Below are 22311 nucleotides of genomic sequence, written 5' to 3' on the forward strand. Positions count from 1 at the left end.
GAAACCACGACGTGACGTCAATTCCGACCAAAACAAAATGGTCGGGCAATTTCTAGCGAGCGCGCCATCAGAATTAACTTAGCAGGCGCCAAAGCTGATGCGCAGGCGACGTCATTACGTTAGCGTAGGGCGCAGGAGTATTTAAGTGAACCTGAGCCAGCGCGGAGTCGGAAAACTTCGGCGAACCTAAGAATGGCGGGTACGGGTTTGGTGGCCGGAGAGGTTGTGGTGGATGCGCTGCCGTATTTTGACCAAGGTTATGAAGCGCCTGGTGTGCGGGAAGCGGTAAGTTCGGGGTGTCTGTGTAACTGACTCAGCGCTCGCTGGCCCTTAGTGCTGGAAGAATCGCTTAACAATTTGCTGCCCCTACCCTGGCCTCTGTTCTCGTTCTTAGGCTGCGGCATTGGTGGAGGAGGAAACACGCAGATACCGACCTACCAAGAACTACCTGAGCTACCTGACAGCCCCGGATTATTCCGCTTTTGAAGTAAGTGTGATGTTTTGAGCCTAGCGTATGAACCAGGATCCTGTGAATCCTTATTTTGGATCGAGAGGCTTCGCCACGTAGAAGTGAATTTTAAATTCCAGCTTTAACTGTTACTTGCTTAGCTACTACTTACCCTGTTGTATAGGTATTGTCAGTCAGTTGAAAACAGCTACACAGATAAGCCTTCCCCGGGGTTCTTATTCTGAGAGCCACGGAAGGACTTTCTGGGGCTCCGCGAACTGACCTAACAGCAAAATTTAGTGTTAACGTTTTTCCGAGATAGGTTTATTGCGTAAATTCTCAAAGGAATCCTCTTCTCTCTAATTAAGGACTACTGTAAAACAAGTGATCTAGGGTTTTTTAATATATTTACAAAAGCCTAATTACCTAAGCCTCTGAGAACCAGTGGAGGGCGGCCTTTGTATCAAAAGTCTTAAAATATTTACTGGGTGGACGTGAATGACTGTAGAGGTAAATCATATCTAAGTGAACCATATCAAACCATTTAGCTATTTAGCCCAGAAGTGCACCCAAAATACTATTTAGGGTCTAATTAGCTGAATGAAATGTAAAATATCATTTCTAAGTTAATGGATTCTGTTAGGCATTTTAGTACATACATGTTCCGTTTTTTCCCCCATTACAGTTAACCATTTATTTATGAAAGAATTCTGTTATTAAAACGCAGGATTTCCTATTGAAGTAACATGAAAAAAAATATTGGTTAAGTTTTAAGTAGGAGAGAGATGTTCCTATGGCATGCTGTTTTCCCATGCTTTTTGTAAATGATGTTGCCCAAATATAGATGTTATCACATTAAGAACTAAGGACAGTAATGGGTACTTATTAGCTTGATTTCTGAAAGTTTTAGATAACTGCATTCAGTCACAAACTTTTAAATACTTGAGCCAGTTTTCTTTTTACCTCTTTTAGATACAGCCTGTGTTTCCTGTCTTTATAATTAGTATACTGATTAGTTAACGCTTTCTAATAGTAGAAGCTAATAGTGTACTGGGTTCACTGTCTCAGTCCTAAAAACAGCTCTGTGAACTATATAACTGTATGTTTATTATCCCAATTTTTTAGATGGGAAAACTGCAGGTTAGGCTAACTAATTTGCCCAAGACCTTAAGCACTCCTCAAACTGCGTTTGAACTGCTCTTTCATTAATTCATTTAACAGCTATTTCTGAAAATCGATTCTATTCGAGTTATTGGGGAACAGGAGTTTAAATTCTAGAGTGTGGAGACAGATAAATCAGAAAATATCAGATTATTGATAAAGCTATACAGAGAATTAAAGTAATGATGTGATACAGAGTGACTGGGTGACTGCTTTAGATAGGATGGCTGAGGAAGGCCTGTCTAAGCTGAGAATGAGAATGCTCTATGAGCAGGGATCTTGTTTGTCTTCTTCAGCACTGTATTTTCATCACCTAAAACAGTGTTTGGCACACGATAGGAACCCAGATATTTATCACTGAATGTATGAAGAGTGCCTAAGGCAGTTTAATGAATGCTTAATGTGTGCAATTCATGCCTGGAGTTCTTCTTATGACTTAGCCCTGTGAGAATTGGCTCATTCGTTGAAGAGAGTTTAGTTAAAATTCCAGATCTGTTGCTTACTAGCCATGTGATGTTACGTGGCGGAAGATTGGCTTGTACTATATTTTTGTAGTTTCTGTCTTACCTAATTGTTAGTTTTTACTCTGTCACTGTGCATAGCCTTCTAGCTAGAATGCCTTAGTTTCTGCAGGAAACTAAGTAACCACATTTTCTTAGAGTTGTGTGAAACTCAGCAATAGTCCAAAAAAAAGTCTTTCTCCAATGAAGACATGCTTAATGCACAATTTTTAAGCAAGGAATGTGACCTCTGGAAGGTCTTTTTTGCCTACTCTTTAGTCTAAATGGAATAAGATGGTGACCAAAACACTGGACTTAAAGAGGTAGAGCTATACCACATTTTTTTAAAAATAGTAAAATTGTTAGAGCAGACAGCAGAACCAGGTCCTTTTGTCCCTTCCCCTGTTACTCCTTTGCAAAGAGTAAAGTGAAAAGAGCAGCCAGGATCAAAAAGAAAGTATAGGTTTAGGCTCATAGCGCTAAAGCAAATTATTTTATGTCCCACGTCCTCTTCTCTCTTCCCATGCCCCCAGTGAATACTTAGATCCATAGTTCTCAACACTGGCTTGACTTTACAATCAGCTGGTGAGTTGAAAGCAAAAGTTATAATCACGTCCTGTAGTGGGGGAGAGGAGTGATAACGTGAATTGTATTGGAATTGTTTTCGAAACTCCCATTTGATTCTAAATGTGTGCTGGACTGAGAACCACTGAGTTAGGATTAATCCTTTTCTCTGAGGGCCCCTTTACATATGAAGTGTGTGTGTGCCTGTGCACTTCTCCAGATTCTAGAGAGCACTGACTGCAGAGAAGACCTGGGGGGAAGGGAAATGATCTGTTAATAATGGATAGTAATACAGTTTGTTGATATGATTTTGGAAATAATTCTTTCTTCAATTTACACATCAGACCGACATAATGAGAAATGAATTTGAAAGATTGGCTGCTCGACAACCAATTGAATTGCTCAGTATGAAACGGTAAGTCCTATTTCTGGGTTCAGCTGGCCTCAAATCATTGTTTAATTTTAATTTATTAGTAAAACTGCTGTAGCCATGTTAAAATAAATGTGGAAGAGAAAAAATTCTTGTCTGTTTTTATGCATTTATGTTTTTTCATGTAATAGTTATAATAGTGGTTCATATAATCTTGTGTTAATGTTCAAAAATATTCTTTGCACCTTTATTTAAAAATGCAAACTATTTTAAAATCCAATAACAGGGGAATGGTAAATTGTAACTAAGTTCATGTTTAAGAATTCCCGAGGAAAGGTTCCTGGTTAGACATGTAGTGCTTCGCTCTTACACAGGCAACATTAGTAAACTCAGAGTACCTGCATAGTTTGACTTTGGTTCTACTGTCTCCCTTCCCATACCACTTTACTACAAAACTGTTTCAGGAAAAAACCCAAAACACCCTTTTGTTACTTTCACTAAATTGGAGAATTGGGTTGCTTAACATCTGAGGTCCCCTTCAGCTCTAAGAAAACTATGAAATTATGAGAACCAGTAACTAATCTGGCAGAGCAGAGAGGGCCACATGAACAATAGGGTTATCCTCTCAGCATATGTACAGATTAAAAGAGGGATTTTAGTCTATAGAACCGAAGGACCAGATTTTTTCTTTTCTTGTGCTCCATTTCCTATCTGGCTTGAATGATAAAGGCAGGAAAACTCCTAGGACTCCTCAGTTCTGTTTCCAGGTGCTTCTGCTCTAAAGATGTTCATGATAGTAACTCCTTCATAACAGTATATTTTGAACCCATAAGTAGGTCATGATCCTTTAAGCAGTAGATTGTGCAGTAAGTTTAGTAAGACACCACAGCACTTTTTTAAGGAAGTAGGATAGAAAATATCAGAATGCATTGCATGTAAAAGTAAGTTTTGTTTTGTGAAACTACTGTTCAGCTGTGTGTATTTGTGGACTGGATCACAGTGTAAAATATTTCTTACTGTGGGTTATGATTAGAAGTTCCCAAAATGCTGCATTCATGATGCATGTGTAAAGCTTGTTTTTTGGGGTTTTTTTTCGTTTTTAAACAAAATGGTTTATCACTTCTTAATCCCAGTTGCATATCCCTCAATTTTTCATAGGAATGATTTGGAGTTTTTACAATACCTATTAAAAATAACAAAATGGAAATTAGAAGTTAGTTTGTAGTAACTGAGTAATGAGCTGAGATTTATGAAGAGTGTATGTTGCTGGCTATGTTGGCAGTGTTGAAGGACTGGGTATTATGAATACAGAGAAAAGGCTGAATTCAAAATGTAAAAATTATTATACCCCTTTGCCATTTTTTCTCTAGAGGGGTGTAGGTACGTGGGTGGGATGGTGGATGGATGTAGGTGCATATTTTTTTCTATCCTTTTTTCCCTTGATGTATTACAAACATCTTAATGTTTTAACTATTCTTTAATAACATTTAATAGCTAATATAACAGTACGTTATATGAATGCACAGTGTAGCTTATTGAATTGTTCATTAAAGTGAACAGTTTTTTGTTACTGTGTATAATGATGCTAAATCTTATTTGTAAATTGATTGTTTCTTAGGATAAATAGATTTCTTATTATTGCAAGGTCTGCATCTTATCTTCAGTCTTCTGTAGTTTTTACAGTGTGCCTAGACCCATGAGGCATTCTGTTGGGAGGAGAAAGAAAGGTTTGGAGGAATATGTGGTTTTATTTCATTGTTGTTTAATTTCAGATATGAACTTCCAGCCCCTTCCTCGGGTCAGAAAAATGACATTACTGCGTGGCAAGAATGCGTAAACAATTCTATGGCCCAGTTAGAGCATCAAGCGGTTCGAATTGAGAATCTGGAACTAATGTCACAGCATGGATGCAATGCCTGGAAAGTGTATAATGAGTAAGAAGCCTTTTTTGTTTCTTTTAAACCCATGCCACCTTTAGTCTTGTTTTTTTTTTTTTTTAACATCTTTATTGGAGTATAATTGCTTTACAATGGTGTGTTAGTTTCTGCTTTATAACAAAGTGAATCCGTTATACATAATACATATGTTCCCATATCTCTTCCCTCTTGTGTCTCCCTCCCTCCCACCCTCCCTATCCCACCCCTCTAGGTGGTCACAAAGCACCGAGCTGATCTCCCTGTGCTGTGCAGCTGCTTCCCATTAGCTATCTATTTTACGTTTGGTAGTGTATATATGTCCATGCCACTCTCTCACTTTATCACAGCTTACCCTTCCCCATGCCCATATCCTCAAGTCCATTCTCTAGTAGGTCTGTGTCTTTATTCCCGTCTTACCCCTGGGTCCTTCATGACCTTTTTTTTTTTTTCTTAGATTCCATATATATGTGTTAGCATACGGTATTTGTTTTTCTCTTTCTGACTTACTTCACTCTGTATGACAGACTCTGCGTCCATACACCTCACTACAAATAACTCAATTTCGTTTCTTTTTATGGCTGAGTAATATTCCATTGTATATATGTGCCACATCTTCTTTATCCATTCATCTGATGATGGACACTTAGGTTGCTTCCATGTCCTGGCTATTGTAAATAGAGCTGCAGTGAACATTTTGGTACATGACTCTTTTTGAATTATGGTTTTCTCAGGGTATATGCCCAGTAGTGGGTCACATGTGCTGCTTAAAATTCAGGGCAAAGCATCTTGGGTGTTTTTAAACTACGTTGATCCTCGGGACCCACAGTCTCATCATGTCTCGCACAGAGGACGGCAGAGGGTACGGGCGGTGGCTTGGCTGGTTGGCGATCTCCCAACAGCTGGATCTCCAGCAATGTGAAGCTTTTGTTTGGGTTTTCCCCCTCCTTTTAGTTTTGCTTAATTTTTAAATTTTTTGTCTTCCTTTCCTCCCCTTTTTTTTTTAAATTTAAACAAGACTTCAGAAGAACAGGAAGCTATGCTGTGGACAGGCACCAATTTCTTTAAAGAAACTCAATATGGACAAAGCATATGTATAAATTTCATTTTTATAAGGGGTTAGGGAGCTATTTTGTTTTTGTCCTTTATTTTTCCCGTCTTCTTTCTTTTACCCATCTCTTAGTTCTGCTTATAACACCTCACTTCCCCAGAGAAGGCCTGCCCCTCCATGGAGAATTTGGGGATTTCTTCTGGAATCCAGAAGGAGGCCTCTGTGCTGCCTCCCCACCAGGTTCAGGAACTGCTGGACTCCCTGGTGGCCTGCTCCTGGCAGGCCCTTGGGCCTTGGAGATGATAGAGGCCAAGAACCACCTGAAAGGGGAGGACCAGGGCTTGGCCAGGAGAACTTGAGAAAGAAGATCTGTATTTTGGGTTTGTCCTCTTTAAGCAGTTGGAAGCCCAGGGCCACACCAGGACTTAAGAGGGAATCCATTCCTTCTACTGCCCTTTAAAACCAGGAATTCTGAGGTGGGGAGGGACAGAGGGTGATCATCTCATACTGCCTGGCGTTTGAACGGCCAGCCCACCCCAGCTCTATAAACCTACCTTTCTGTTAGTGATCTTCTTCCCAGAGGATGATTCCCAGAAAAAACTGTGTGCCAAACCTCTGCCTGGGACACAGGTGGGTCTTCGGCGGGCATATGTCACTCCTGTGAGCTCAGCACCCATCACCTCCTGCATCATCGTCTTCCCAGATGTACCCGCCAGATGTCTAGGTCGTCAGACACTGCCTGAGTCCCCAAGACCCAGTTGTGACCATTGCCATAAGAACAGGTTGTCCTGAACCGGCTGCCACTGTTGTCTCCTCACAGTGAGGGATGTGCCCTGTGTGCTGGCCCCCTGGTGTCACATATGGTGACAGTGTCGACCATCATCTCCCTCACTGCAGGGACTTAACTGTTAGGGGCTACCCTCAGTGTAAATGTGTCTGATGGGAAAGGATGGACCTGGCTGACGGGGTGGACCATGGCCATTAGGTGCCTGTGGGCTTGTTGGCTGTGACCCTGTGATCCCACCCCCAGTGTCTGTCTGTAGCCTTTCCTCCGCTCTCCAACGACTCTTGCAACCTCCCTACTCCTGGGCCTCTGAAGTGGGGTGTCCTCTCCCCTTGCCAGGAGAAGGAGAGCTGTTCTGTTGCCCCTCACCTGGCTTCTAACCCCATTACAGCAAAGCAAGGAAGGGAAAAGGAATTCTTCTTTTGTGTTTAGTTGTTTTTGTTTGTTTTCTCTAAACCAGCATAGGATGGATAGGGGAGATGTTGGAGGGCATTTAAGTTGGTATGTGACCAAGGAGGGCTTCCCCCCCAGAGCCGCAGCCCTTCGGCCCTGGGAGTTTAGGAGAGACCAGCACAGCATCAGCCCAGACTTGCAAACTCAGCAATGTGTTTGCTCACATTCTTTCCACCTTTTCTCAAGTCCTCTTCCTTCTCCAGGGCAGATGGCTAGCTGTGCTTAGCAGGATCCAGCAGGGCAGCAGGAGGTGACCAGGCCCATCCCTCCCCTCCCTCAGCTGAAATTCTTTGTCATCATCTGTCTCTTGTCTCTTCCCTCTGACTTCTCAGACGACCTAGAGTCTACTCTGAGCTGCAACTGGGAGAGCACATCCCCTAACTGCAGTGCGCACCCCTTCTCTGCCCCACCTCCCTGCCTTCCCTCAGGGCAGCTGTCTGTCTGTCCATGAGCACGTGGGAAAAACAGTCCCTGGACTTGGCGCCCTCACCTGTCCCTCGCCACAGCCCACACTCTGAAGTCCTAGTGAGGGTTCAAGCCTAACAGGTTATTTACCTTTTGCTTATCCTACCCTTCCGCCCTCCCCAGGTCTCTTAGCTCTGACTAAGGTCTTGGAACTGTAGGTCACAGGTGGCTATACCTTTCGGGTGAGGTGGGCAGCCTCCACGTACCCTTGTCTTGCAGGACTCCTAGCCCGTCCTTGCTTGGTGGCAGGACCTCCTTCCCTAGCTCCTGAGGCCCAGCTTGTTAGCCCCAAGTGCCTGTCTCTCTTCTCCCTCCCCTGTTCTCCACTTCATCCACCTCGGACACCCAGCAGCCGGGTGGAAGTCAGCCCGAAGTCAAGGCTGGCTCTGCCCAGTCGGCAGACTAGCCTCAGTTAGGCCCAGGTAGCCGTCCTCTCCCTTAGCCACTCTTCACCTCTTCCCACTGGAGTCAGCCTTGTCATCTCTTCCTGCCTTTTACCTGGGTCTCGGGCCTGGCAGCCGCCCTGGGGAGCATCATCTTAGCACCACCAATTTGTTAGTCCTGTCCAAGTTCTAGGAGTTTCCAACCCTTAAAATAGCAGTCAGTTATTCTTGTCTCCTGGGATCTGTGAAAAGGATAGCCTTTGGAGGGAGGATCTGGGCCTCAGCCCTACAGATCTGAGCTCCGTTCCCCCTCAGTGAGAGAAATCAGCAAGACAGATCATAGTGCCTTATTCCATTGCCCTCCCCGCCCGACTGCCTGGCTCAGTTGGCAGTACAAGGCTTCTTTCTCCCTCTCGGTGTTCATCTGCCACTTAAACTCTCACCCCCCGCCCACAGATAGCCTCGTGGGAGGATGAACGCCCCGGTCTTTGCCCCATCCTTTCCTAAGAGCTGCAGCCAGGCACGTGACCCCCAGCCATCACAGGGCGCTCACTAGCAGCTTCTGCTGAGGCCAGGACTGTGCTGCAGACAGGTGCACTCTCGGCCACCTCCTCCCCAGCAGGTCCCGCCTCTTACCTCCAGCCGGGAGGATGCAGTCTTTTCCTTGGAGACCAGCTCCGTATGACCCCCTCCTGGGCACCGGGACTAAGGTTGTAGGCCTTAGCACCCTCTCATCCCAGAGGCACTGGGACAAGAGAATGGAATTCTCTCCTCTCACCCACGTGTGGTTCGTGCCCCCATGGCTGCCTTTCTGAGGGAGTGTATTAAATGTTTACTTAAGAAATACCGTGTTTACAGCTGGAGGAGAAACGTGCCCCATGCTGGGTGGAGATTTGACTCTCTGGATGGCGCCTGGCTCCTTTATGGCACTGCCACTGGTGATCCCAGAGCAAATGAAGGCAGGGGACCAGGGCCCAGGCCCTGCATCCCCTCTGCCCCCGACCCTGCAGTGCTAAGACCACTCACCAGTCTTGTTTTTTTAATGTGGGAAGTAGAGTAGGAGAAGTGGGATAAAAATAGTATAGCTGGACTTTCACTTGGGGTCATGTCCTAGAACTACAACCCATATGAAAGGCTTTGAGACCCATCTCAAAGTTTAAGGGGATGTAAACGTAACACATTTATTGTGTAATATTGCAATAATGAGTTCTGAGGTCTGATTTACAAATCACAGCTTGGTAGAGTGTAATCCTTAATGTGGGGGGTTGCTTATACAGTTAGCTCTCATTATTGCCTGTTGTGCTTTATAAAGTGGCCTTTGATACGGAATTAACAAATACTGAACCATTTCTCCTAGGAGAAATATGTACATATGTATATATACACATCTCAGACAGATTATAGTCTTAAATCCTTTAAAACAGCTCATCCTGGCAGATTCTGTATTTTCTTTATTTTATAAAAGAAAAGATAAAGTTCAGAAGTGTTAAGTAACTTGCCAGAATTGGAAATCAAACTCTATCCTTTGGTCATGCCTGCATGAGACCCGAAACAAGAAGGTGGAGTATCTCCTTGTTCCAAAGCAGCTGGAAATGTACGTGCCCAGCAACTAAAATTTTTTGCTGCTCTGAGTATGTCCATGAATGATCACAAAACAGTGCAGGTATTGATTTTGGGGTTACACATAAATTTGAGTGAGTAGGCAAATTCACATATACAGAATCTGCAAATGATGAGAATTGACTGTAAGTAGAGAATTAACACCAGAAACAAAAGTGCCACTAGCTCCTGTTTCTATTCCATATAACTAGCTTTAGCTTTAGGTTTTGTTATCTATTTAGGGTTCAGTTTCCAACTTGTAAAACTCAGTGGTTAGATGATCTCCATGGCTCCTTTGAGCCCTAAAATCCTGAGTCTCTTTTAAGGAAAAAAGGCCATTGAACTACACAACTGTGCATAAAACTATTTGTTAGAGTATGATTCCTGAAACAGTAAAGCAAAAATCACAAAATAATAAATACCTTTTCTCAGGTTTTCAGAATCATGTTTAAATGTCTATTGGCCACATAAGGATCTTTGGGCAAAATCCAGAATTTAAGAAACTGCAGAACAAACAATTCAGTTTCTATTGTGAATATGTTGCAAGGAGAATAAAGGGAAAATGGGGTTGGGATGATTAAGAAATTTGAGAACAAATCAATCCTCAAAATGTGTATTTCACAAAGTGGAAAAATGTGATCTTTGTCCTCAGGAAGCTTTATCTAGTTGAAGAGGCAAGATATTCTAGGCCAGATAACTAGTAGTTCATTTTTGGCAGTATGGAGGCAAGTGCTGCATTGTGTGTTGTGGTCCATAAACTACAGAGATCCAAAGAAAGGGACGTTAAGGATTAGGACCATTATAAAAGAGTGAGATTAGGGAATGGGGGTGGGGGTTATTAAAGTATAGTTGATTTTTGTGTTAGTTTGAGGTATACAGCATAGTGATTTAGTATTTTTGCAGATTATACTGTAGGTTATTACAAGATAACAGGTATAATTCCCTGTGCTATACAGTATATCCTTGTTGCTTATCTATTTTATATATAGTAGTTTGTATCTGTTAATCCCATACCCATAATTTGTCCCTACTCCCCTTCTCTCTCACCTTTGCTAACCACAAGTTTGTTTTCTATATCTGTGAGTCTGTTTCTGTTTTGCATGAATTTTCATTATTTTTTAGATTCCGCATATAAGTGACATCGTACAATATTTGTCTCTGTCCAATTTGTTTATGTCACTAAGCATAATGTTCTCTAGGGCCATCCACATTGCTGCATATGGCAGTATTTCTTTTTTATGACTGAGTAATATTCCATTGTATGTGTGTATATATGCACCATATCTTAATACAGTCATCTGTTGATGGACATTTGGGTTGCTTCCATGTCTTGGCTATTGTAAATAGTGCTGCTGTGAACATTGGGGTGCGTGTATCTTTTCGAATTAAGAGTTTTCATTTTTTCCAGATATATACCCAGGAGTGGAATTGCTGTATCATGTGGTAGTTCTATTTTTAGTTTTTTTTTTTTAGGACCCTCCATACTATTTTCCATAGTAGCTGCACCAATTTACATTTCCACCAACAGTGTACAGGGGTTCCAGAAAAGGGTGAGATTTGGATGTTTAAAGGAGAGTGAGAACATTCCAGGAATGGAGGAGAACATAGGTGAGGGGATGGGGGGTGGGGAGGAGGCATTAAATTGAAGAGAGCATTGCTTTCATCTTGCCTAGAAACCTTTAATAATTTTCCCTTACCTACAAGGTAAGGTCCAGGCTATTTAACATGATATTCAAAGCAAAAGGCTATACCTTGGTTGTAGACTTTCACTCCAGCCAAACTAGTCCTCTCCTTGGTGATTATCATAAACTCTGCCTCCGAACCTTTACTCAGGCCTTATCTCCACCTGGGATACCTTTAACTATTCTACCCGAATTCAACTTGTTGAAGGCCCAACTTTAATCTGTTTCCTTTTCTTCCCTGATTAAAATTCTGCCTCTGGTACTCTCTCTCTCTTCTGAGTAACTATACAAATTATTATGCACATCACTTGTTGTACTCTTAATTACATAACACTTTATAGTGTTGGTCATTCTGCACATATTTTGTCTCCTCCAAACCCAATGGATGCTTCTCCAGAGGAGCTGTACTATATTTTCTTTCTCCGTGATAGGATTTGAGGGTGTCAAATATGCTAGGCAGAAAGCTCTAAGTAGGTCTTGGTGCCGAACTTCTTTAAAAAAAATAGTATTTCATTAATAAGGAGAGAATTCTGTACTTGAAACTGAAGGGAAACCTTCAAGTTCAGCCCCTAATTTTACAAATAAACAGACTTAGCCCAAGTGATGTCAGGTGACTCGTCAAAGGAAACATAGCTATTTAGGGCAGAGCTGGGACTAGAAGCCAAGTCTTTTGACTCCCATAATGCAGTGTGATCAGTTTCAGCATTCAGAGTACTTGAGGAGAGACCTGTGTACTTAAGAGGGAGGCTGGAAGAAGGGAGAAGACCACAAACTGGGCTTTCAGGAAGAGGTGGTTCAAAAGAAAGCTCCCTATTAATGGTTGGAGGTCAGGAATAGAGTACTAAGCTTTATTGTCCTCAGCATGGAATGAGTGTCAAAGTCAGGGAAATTGGGATGAGCTAAAGGAAAGCTGGAGAGGCACCACTTTTTGAAGACCAGATCTCTAGAGAATTGGAGTTAGTTATAGGAAATCAGTCAGTGGAGATAGGAGAATAACTCAGAAGGGCAGCAGGAAATTTGAGTCACAAAAGCCGGGAAACAATACTGGATCTAGAGCAAGAGCATAGTAGGGCCAATGTGGTTGAAATGGACTCTACTGCCTTAAGAGGAAATTGATATGGTATGTAAATTATATCTCAGTAAAGCTGTTATTTAGGAAAAGATAGATTTTGAACTTTACCCTTGAATCACTTCTCTAATGATAATAATCACATGGAACTCTGTATGGCTCAACTTCTTCCCTCTGCTCATTAGAGCTGACTTGGACTGGAATCTGAATCTATAGCCTTCCACAACAGTTTTTTTCTTCTTTCTAGCTAGCAGTAGATGGGAGAGTGACAAGATAAATGTAGGTAAAGAAATAAAGAGATAAAAGGGAGTGTAAATGAGTGCACTCATCAGATACTTCCCATCTTGTCTATGAAAAGACAATAACAGTTTAAGACGTGATATAAGTACACAAAATCAGAATATCAGTAAATGGTTTGGGCTCAAGGGTTTAAAAGACCTGAAGTAGAATTCACCTCTGACACTTAACCATGTTACCTTGACCAACTTACTTTATCTTTCTTAGTGTCCTAACATGTGAAATAGGGATAATCATACCTACCTCAAAGAATTCTTATGAGAATTAAATTAGTTTTATAGAGTGTCTAACATGGTGTTTGGCACAGAGAGCTCAATTAATACTATTTTTAGCAGAAAAACTTGACCTTGTATCAACTAGATAGTACACTTTTAGTTGGTACTATGTGATTTTAATGTACATTAATCTGATTTTCTTTTTCTTTTTTAGAAATCTAGTTCATATGATTGAACATGCACAGAAAGAGCTCCAGAAGTTAAGGTAAATTGTTTTTCTTCTTATTTTATAATAAAGTTGAGGTGAATCTTAATAAATAGAATGAGAAGAAAAAGGAACCATTGGACTATAGTCATATGAGAGTAAATAATTGATGATCCACTGTGTCCAGTGTCTAGTGTTGGGTTTGCCCTACCTGAGTAGAGGAGAAATAGACCTGAGGTCTGAAAACATCTCTACCAGGTCATTTGCAGTTTGCAAGTCTGCAGACATTGAAAAGGTACTTTTAGAAGGGGAAAATTTGTAGAATAACATGTATAATCTGATTTATGTTAAAAACACAAGCAAGCAAAACACCCTAATCTATACATGCACATACATATACAGGAAAGAATCTGGAAAGACACTCACCAAAAACTGAACAGAAGTTATCAGGGAGAAGGAGAAGCACATGGGAGGAGGGACTTTGGATTTTTATTCTGTCTGTGTGCATGCTTGTGTGTGTGTATTTAATTCTTCACCATGAGCATGTTTTATGAAATTTGTAATTGAAAAATAATGAGAAGAAAGTTAAAAAAAAAGTAAGTTATTTCCTGGAATTAGTCTATGACTATATATGTGTATATATATACACATACATATATCTGTTCTTCTCAAAGTATTATAAATGTATTAGTTATAGATTTTTCTGCTGATTTTAGTCTTATTTTAGAATGTAGGTGGGTTGTATAAATAATTTTTTTTACAGGAAACATATTCAAGACTTAAACTGGCAGCGAAAGAACATGCAGCTCACAGCTGGATCTAAATTAAGAGAAATGGAGTCAACGTGAGTATCCACAATCCCATCACCTTTTAAATTGCTTAGCACATTTTAAGATCAAGATTCAACAATATAATTCAAACAGTATTCAAATGGGGTGCCACAGGTGTCACAGAAATGCTGTTTTCTGAATCCCACTCTTCACCGCCTCTTCCTCTTTCTGAAGTATGGGCTCGGAAGGAAATGAGAGTTAGAAACAAAAACTGAACCACTGCTAATTTATTCTGATCTTAGAGCACCCTGTTTTCTGCCCAGTACTTCTGCTCTGAATAGGATTTTACCTATATTCTCCTTTTAGAAGGAAAAAAGTCTATCTTTTAACTCTTGCAGGAGGGAGATTCCATACTTTCTTGATAATTTTATGTGTCTCAGGGGTTTTTTCCCTTTGTTTTTATATATATATATATATATATTTTTTTTTTTTTTTTTTTCCCCTGTACGCTGGCCTCTCACTGTTGTGGCCTCTCCCGTTGCGGAGCACAGACTCCGGACGCGCAGGCTCACTGGCCATGGCTCACAGGCCCAGCCGCTCTGCGGCATGTGGGATCTTCCCGGACTGGGGCACGAACCTGTGTCCCCTGCATCGGCAGGCGGACTCTCAACCACTGCGCCACCAGGGAAGCCCCATATATATATTTTTTAATGTTGTTCTTCATGTATTCAAATAAGTTTGTACAAATCTCTGAATATAGTCATGTTTTTTTTATCATTTCTTTTCATTTTTGATTTGCTCTTTCCCTAACCTCCCTGCCTCCATCACCCACATCATTGTCCTTGTTCCACCTCCCCCTCATCCTCTAAGTACCCCATGTTATCAGTCTATTATGCATCTTTCCACACTGTTCTTCAAACTAATATAATCTTCTACATGTACATGTGTGTTTCTTTTCATTTGTCCTAGAGATTTTTTTCTGGGGGAAGGGGAAGATTCCTTGAATCTATGGAATTTTATCTTAGCAGTTGTAGGAATTTCTTCATCATTTTTCTTTATTGCCTCTGCCCTATTTTCTCTCCTTTTTTGTTAATCCAATTAAATACCAACTTCACTCTTTCATATCTCTTCAGCTCTTTCTAATTTGTTCTTTTCTAAATTAAACTTTTTATTTTGAGATAACCGTAGGTTCACATGCAATTTTAAGAGGTAATACAGAGGTCCTATACGCCCTTTACTCACTTTCCCGCCTAATTACACCTCAGTTTTTGAAAATGTAAAGCTAAAAGTGAAGGTTAGTGTTTTGACCCTGGCTGAAAATATATATACTATAAAAATCTTATAAGGGAAAGTTCACATTAAGTAATTTCCCCCCCTTTATTCTTTTCTAGTTGGGTATCCCTGGTCAGTAAGAATTATGAGATTGAAAGGACTATTGTACAATTAGAAAATGAACTCTTTCAAATGAAGCAGCAACATGGAGAGGCAAACAAAGAAAACATACGGCAAGACTTCTGAAAAAGACTAATCTGGTGGGTAGAAAGGAAGGCATGTTGGGCTTTCACAGAAGATCAAACATCTGAACTGTGAAAAACAACAGCATCTTACGGAAATCATCAGTGGTTAAATGTTTAGAAAGCATAGAATGTGGACTGTTATATTCTGTTTGTACATTTCAGCAAAATAAAAAATTTCAACATGGTGACTTGTTTTGTCTTGTGTTTTTGCCATTTAAAAAAAGAACTTTAGACTTTCAAAATAAGTATGATTTTATAATAATGTTCGTAGAATTAATTTTGAGTCACCAGGATCATATTTTGTACCCAAGAGATCTTTATTGAAAGTTTTCAACATGTACAAGAAGTTGGAAACTTTTGATTTATAAGTATTTCAAATAAAGAGGTAGTTGGACTGACTTGGTGGTCCAGTAGTTAAGACTCCGTGCTTCCGATGCAGGGAACACGGGTTCGATCCCTGGTTGGGGAAGTTTGCATGCTGCTCAGTGCGGCCAAAATAAAATGAAAGAGGTAGTTCTAAATGACTTCTTAATTACCAGACAAGACTAAAGAAATACAATGACTCCATATATGTCATCTGTGATGATGATCATCGTCATAAGTAACACATAAAGCTTAGTATGTGCTGAGCACTGTTCCAAGCACTTTAGGTAGATGAACTAAACTTACATGAATAGAAAAATAATTGAATCCTCACAAAAACCTATGGAATTACATACTGTTGTTCCCATATACAAACTGTAACGGGTGCTGATTAATTTGTCGAAGTTTTATTAGCTAGAAAGCATCATCCAAATTTTGAACCCAGTAGTCTAGCACCATGGTTATGCTCTTACCCTTCTACTTGTAAAGAATGAAAAAGTAAAAAGATTCCTGCCCAATTCAGAAAAAAATATTTGCATTATATCAAATAAGTCATAGTCTTACTGTACAGAGAGACCTTTTACAAATCACTGAGAGGTGAACTCTCACCAGAAAAAAAAGATGTTTAACATTAAGAATACAAATTAAACCTAGAACTTTTTAAACCTATTATGTTGGTAATGGTCAGTGCCTTTTTTTTTCCAAGTATAATTGACAATATTATGGGTCAGTGGTTTTGAAGGTACATGTATAGGAAAAACAGGTTACAGAATAATTTGTATAATGTAACCTCATTTACGGTTTTTTAAAAATCATCTTAAAATTTCTGTGTATTGCACTCATAACTTCTCTGTACAGTAAGTATGGAGTTTCATATGTGAGCTATCAAATATTTCATATTATTATAAGTTCATACCATCTATCAGTTCAGTTTTACTCATCTTTTGAATAGCAGTATTTATATAATTTATTGAATATTTTCATATGTTGCTCTTTTTAAAATAAAAATGATGGAAATGGTTATATGAGATATGCTGGAACTGGCAAATCTTTAGCCTCAGTCGGAAGCTCATTGGTCTTGAGCTGTTGACTGCTTAATTACGGAGGACAATAAATTAGAGAAACGTATGAAGTACTTACGAAACGTCAAAAAAGGTATAGTGATGAAGTTTAAAAATCTTTAAAGGTTTAGAATCGGTATCCAAAACACATCACAGCGAGGGGCTCCACACTTCCACTGCAGGGGGCCCAGGTTCGACCCCTGGTCGGGCAACTAAGATCCCCATAAGTTGTGCAGCACGCAGCACACAGCACAGCCAAACAAAGTGCATCACAATGGTTTAAACCTAAACCCTAGGGAAAGTTCAGTAGCATGTTAAAACTGTTGAGGATAATGCTTGCTACATATTTCTTTATGACGAGTTGGGGGGAAAAGGAATTACATTTTAATTTCCTCTTAACAGATTTTTTTAAATTTTAAGATGAGGTGATAATACACTTTGCAAAGTTAGCCACCCTCAAGGGGAAAAACACTAGTGTGATTTAGGATTTTTCTATGTTCTAGCTTTCTGTAAAAAACATCCTTCTCCCACCCTCCCCATTTATCTAACTTTTCTAAATTTATTTAGGAATTTATATACAAAAGTGACTTTCTCTTATATGGGCAAATACCTGAAAGGTTATATACTAAGTATTTTTAAGTAGCTAAAGATCTATGAATGGCTTCAAGGGTTCTGTGAACTGCTTCACATCCTGTGTAATGCTCTATATGTGTGTATGCAATTTTAATAGAGTGTAATTTACATCAGGTTGAACTTGATGTATGCAAGAAAGATCCCTCCCCGGGTAGACATGACTGTTCTTTCAAATCAAGTTCCAATCCTCCTGTGTCCCTTCTCTCCCTTCTCCCCAGATTCAACCTCAGCTGAACTGCATCCTTTTGAATAAGAAGCCCATCGTTTCCAGTTTTCATCTGCACTGCCAAAACTGAATGGTTGGATGGAAAACGTGGTCTTTGGCGAGGTGAAAAGAGGATATGAATGTTGTGGAAGCCATGGAGTGTTTTGGGTCCATGAATAATAGCAATACCGGCAGGAAGATCACTATTGCTGACTGTGGACAGCTAAAAAGTTTGAGGGAATTCCCTGGTAGTCCAATGGTTAGGACTCCATGCTTTCACTGCAAGGGCACAGGTTCAGTCCCTGGTCGGGGAACTAAGATCCTGCAAAATTTTTGACTCGTGTTTGATCTTAACTACCAGCTGATTTCTTCCGTAGCTCAGGAGAGCACCCCTCCACCCCCATCTACTCACAACCTCCTATAACCTTTGTGCTCTTACTGCAGTTCTTTGGGTTCCATGTTTTCCTTATCACAAGTCTAGCTGGATTGCAGAGTTAAGTTTATGATTAATGATATAACAACAACAAAGCCCATTCTGCAAGATCTGGGGGAAAGGAGACCTGCTACATAGAAAAAATCAATCAAAATATCTTCAGGCTCCTCAACATAAACTCTGGAAGCTAGAAATAAGACAATGGAGGGACTTCCCTGGTGGCGCAGTGGTTAAGAATCAGCCTGTCAATGCAGGGGACACAGGTTCGAGTCCTGGTCTGAGAAGATCCCACATGCCGCGGAGCAACTAAGCCCATGCGCCACAACTACTGAGCCTGTGCTCTACAGCCCGCAAGCCACAACTACTGAGCACACACACCCTAGAGCCCATGCTCCGCAACAAGAGAAGCCACCACAATGAGAAGCCCGTGCACAGCAACAGAGAGTAGCCCCTGCTCACTGCAACTAGAGAAAGCCCGCATGCAGCAATGAAGACCCAACACAGCCCAAAATAAATTAAAAAAAAAAAAAAAGCCGATGGAGCAGTGCCTTCAGAATTACGAAAAATTTCCAACCTGGGACACTGTGTATAGTCAAGTTAACAGTTAAGTGTGGGGATACAATAAAGACATTTTTAGTCAAGTGAGATCTTGAAAACATTTACTTCCTGAGCATCTTAAGGAGCTACTGGAGGATGTGCTCTTCTGACCCAACACAGGGAAAAGGTAAAGGGACTCTTCCAAAGAGGTTGGTGAAAGAGGATCCCAGGATTATATCTGTACACTCAATAGAGGGCAGCCATTTCAGGTTGGAATAGTATGACTCAAGAGACTTAACATTTTGAGAGCTCTCATCACAAGGGTGCCCACTACAATGGCGCCATCCTTATACCCTGAGGAGCAGGATGCCCAGGTGAGCTGGCCCACATTTCTGACCTACACTTGGCTTGCTCTCTGTCCTGTTGAAGTTCCTGTTCTCCCCTCCTTGACCTGCTGGAAGTGTTCTGCTATATCCTACTTCTGGAGGGCTTAGAAGTAGAAAATTCATAGGAGTTCATCTCCTGAACATATTCTGCCAAAGGTGCAGCCCCTAGCCTATATTCCAGCTTTGCCAGAAAGCCCAAAAATGCTGATGAGTCTTTCGTCTCCCAGGATTCACTTATAGCCTTGTTGCCTAACTTCCCCAGAAGAGGCTCTTGTAGCTGTTGGGGAAGCTAAAGCCAGACCATGACCCAGAGATTGTTCAGCTTATTTTCTCCCAGGGGTCTTTATCCAACCCACTGAAATATTGCCTTCTGCTCTAGACCGAATATTTGTGCCTTCCGCCAAATTCATATGTTGAAACCTAATCTCCAGTGTGGTGGTATTTGAGGATGGGGCCTTTGAGGTGTGATTAGGTCATGAGGATGGAGCCCTCAGGAATGGTATTAGTAACCTTATAAAAGTGACCCCAAAGAGCTCCCTCCCACCTTCTGCCATATGAGGACACAGTGAGAAGATTGCTGTCTATGAACCAGGAAGTAGGCTGTCACAAGACACCAAATCTGCTAATACCTTAATCTCGGATTTCCTGCCTTCAGAACTGTGAGAAATCATTGTTTGTTGTTTAATCCACACAGTCTATGGTATTTCTGTTATAGCAGCCCAAATGGACTAAGATACCTTCTCTTTACATAGCTAGGTTATGCTTCTCAGTTTTTATGTTAATTACCTTTCACATGTAGCTAACTGTGGTAGGCTGAATAATGGCCCCCAAAGATGTCCTAATCCCTGGCACCTATAAGTGTGTTACTTTCCTTGGCAAAAGGAATTTTGCAAATGGATTAAGTTAAGGTTCTTGAAATGGGGAGATTATCCTGGATTATCTGGGTGGCCCAGTGTAATCACAAGCGTCCGTAGGGAAGTAGGAGATCAGAGAGGAGAGAGGATGCTAAACTGCTGGATTTGAAGATGAAGGAAAGGGACTATGAGCTAAGGAATGTACAGAGCTTCTTGAAACTGGAAAAGAAAAGGAAACAAACTGCCCCTAGAATGTTCTCCCAGAGAAACACAGCCTTATAGATCAGTTTTAGACTTCTAACCTCCAGAATGATAAAATAATAAATTTGTTTTGCTTTAAGCTACTGTTTGCAGTAATTTGCTACAGCAGCAATAGGAAATTAATAAATAATAAAAATAACTGATTAAAATGGTAAAAAAAATGGTTATCATAGGCAATTTAGAAAATGCAGGCAAAAAAGAAGAAAATGAAAATTATTCATAAACCCATCACTCAAAGATAGCCACTCTATGTATTAGAAGGTGCTATTTTAATTTAATGCCGGAAGAGCACATGGTCACAGATAGAAACCCCAAATTTCATTTAATTACAATACATAAAATCAAAAATGAATAAGATAAACTAATGGGATACCTTGTAAACATTTATGAATGGATGTATATATTTTACCCTATTTTCTACCCTAAGGACTAACATTTATTACATTATATCCTCTTTGTTTCCTCCATCCTTAGAATGTACTTCTGTATATTGGAACTCTATTTGCAAGTGACAGAAAGCTAACTAAAACTATCTTAAGCAGTAAAAGGGTCTTTATTGGCTCATTTAACTGGTGAGGACAGAGGTGGAGCTGACTTCAGGGTCAGCTAAATGCAGGGATTCTATGTCATCCTAATTGTTTTTCATCTTTTTCCTCTCTCCTTTTCTGGCCTTATTCTCTCCTTCTACAGATAGGCTTCCTCTGTACAAGGCAGCTACAGACTTACACCATCCCCCTTCAGCAATCTCAGAGGAAAGCAAGTGTATCAGTATATATAATTCTAGAGAAAAGTTCCAATTGACCACGTTTGGATTCCATGTTCAATCCTTGGACTCAGAGGTATGGCCAGGGATTTGGGGTAGTACAATTGGCCAGGCTGTGGTCATATACGTGTGGTCTTGTGGTAGGGTGCTATAGTTGGCAGTTGTTTGGATTGGAGTGATATTTCCTCAAAGTAAGATGGGGTGGTGCTTCCACCGTCAGGAGAGAAAGAAGTTGAGTAAACAAAAATAATCTGTTACACTTTGAATCTTCCCTAGCTTAAAAGATAACCCCTTGGGCTTCCCTGGTGGCGCAGTGGTTGAGAATCTGCCTGCTAATGCAGGGGACACGGGTTTGAGCCCTGGTCTGGGAGGATCCCACATGCCGCGGAGCAACTAGGCCCGTGAGCCACAACTACTGAGCCTGTGCGTCTGGAGCCTGTGCTCCGCAACAAGAGAGGCCGCGATAGTGAGAGGCCCGTGCACTGCAATGAAGAGTGGCCCCTGCTTGCCACAACTAGAGAAAGCCCTGGCACAGAAACGAAGACCCAACACAGCAAAAATAAATTAATTAATTAATAAACTCCTATCCCCAACATCTTCTTTTAAAAAAAAAAAAAGATAACCCCTTTAACTTAGCTGCCCACTATGATAAAGTTTTCACGCACCTACTCCCCATGTTGTTTTTCTTTTCTTTTTTCATTTTTTCTTTTCTTTCTTTTCTTTTTTTTTTTGGCTGTGTTGGGTCTTAGTTGCAGCACGTGGGATCTTCATTGAGGCATGCAGGATCTTTCATTGTGGTGCGTGGGCTTCTCTCTGGTTGTGGTGTGTGGGTTTTCTCTCGTTGTGGCGTGCAGGTTCCGGAGCACGTGGGCTCTGTAGTTTGTGGGCTCTTTTGCTGAGGTGCGTGAGCTCAGTAGTTGTGGTGCAGGGGCTTAGTTGACCCACCAGCTTAGTTGACCCACCGCATGTGGGATCTTAGTTCCCCAATCAGGGATCGAACCTGCGTCCCCTGCATTGGAAGGTGGATTCTTTACCACTGAACCACTAGGGAAGTACCGATGTTTTTCTTCATCAAGAAAAATGTAATAGATGTATTGATTATATAATTTTAGTAGTGGAGAAATTTTTTTTTTTTTGGCTGTACCAAGCGGCCTGCTGGATGTTTCCCCCACCAGGGATTGAACCTGGGCCTCTGCAGTGAAAGTGCTGAGTCCTAACCACTAGGCTACCAGGGAACTCTCAGCAGTGGAAAATTTGCGATGTTTTTACTGGTCTATTATATACTTTGGGCTGGGAAATAGCCATAAAAGTCAACAGCTCGTAACCTTGCTGTAGTGATTTGTTGAGAGATGACAGATAAGAAATTTGT

At 40.9% G+C, this 22311-nt stretch overlaps 1 protein-coding gene across 1 annotated transcript; it reads left to right on the forward strand.

Moving 5' to 3' along the window:
• Positions 1-16: 16 nt before the first annotated feature.
• On the forward strand, positions 17-15631 carry BCAS2 (BCAS2 pre-mRNA processing factor). The gene is made up of 7 exons (XM_030869121.2): positions 17-285; positions 395-487; positions 3018-3088; positions 4816-4977; positions 13169-13219; positions 13923-14003; positions 15321-15631. Exons 1-7 carry the CDS (start codon positions 193-195, stop codon positions 15445-15447), a joined length of 678 nt encoding a protein of 225 aa, XP_030724981.1. The 5' UTR covers positions 17-192; the 3' UTR covers positions 15448-15631.
• The last annotated feature ends 6680 nt before the right edge of the window (positions 15632-22311 follow it).

Source organism: Globicephala melas, chromosome 1, assembly GCF_963455315.2.
Source record: "Globicephala melas chromosome 1, mGloMel1.2, whole genome shotgun sequence".
Classification (NCBI taxonomy): Eukaryota; Metazoa; Chordata; class Mammalia; order Artiodactyla; family Delphinidae; genus Globicephala; species Globicephala melas.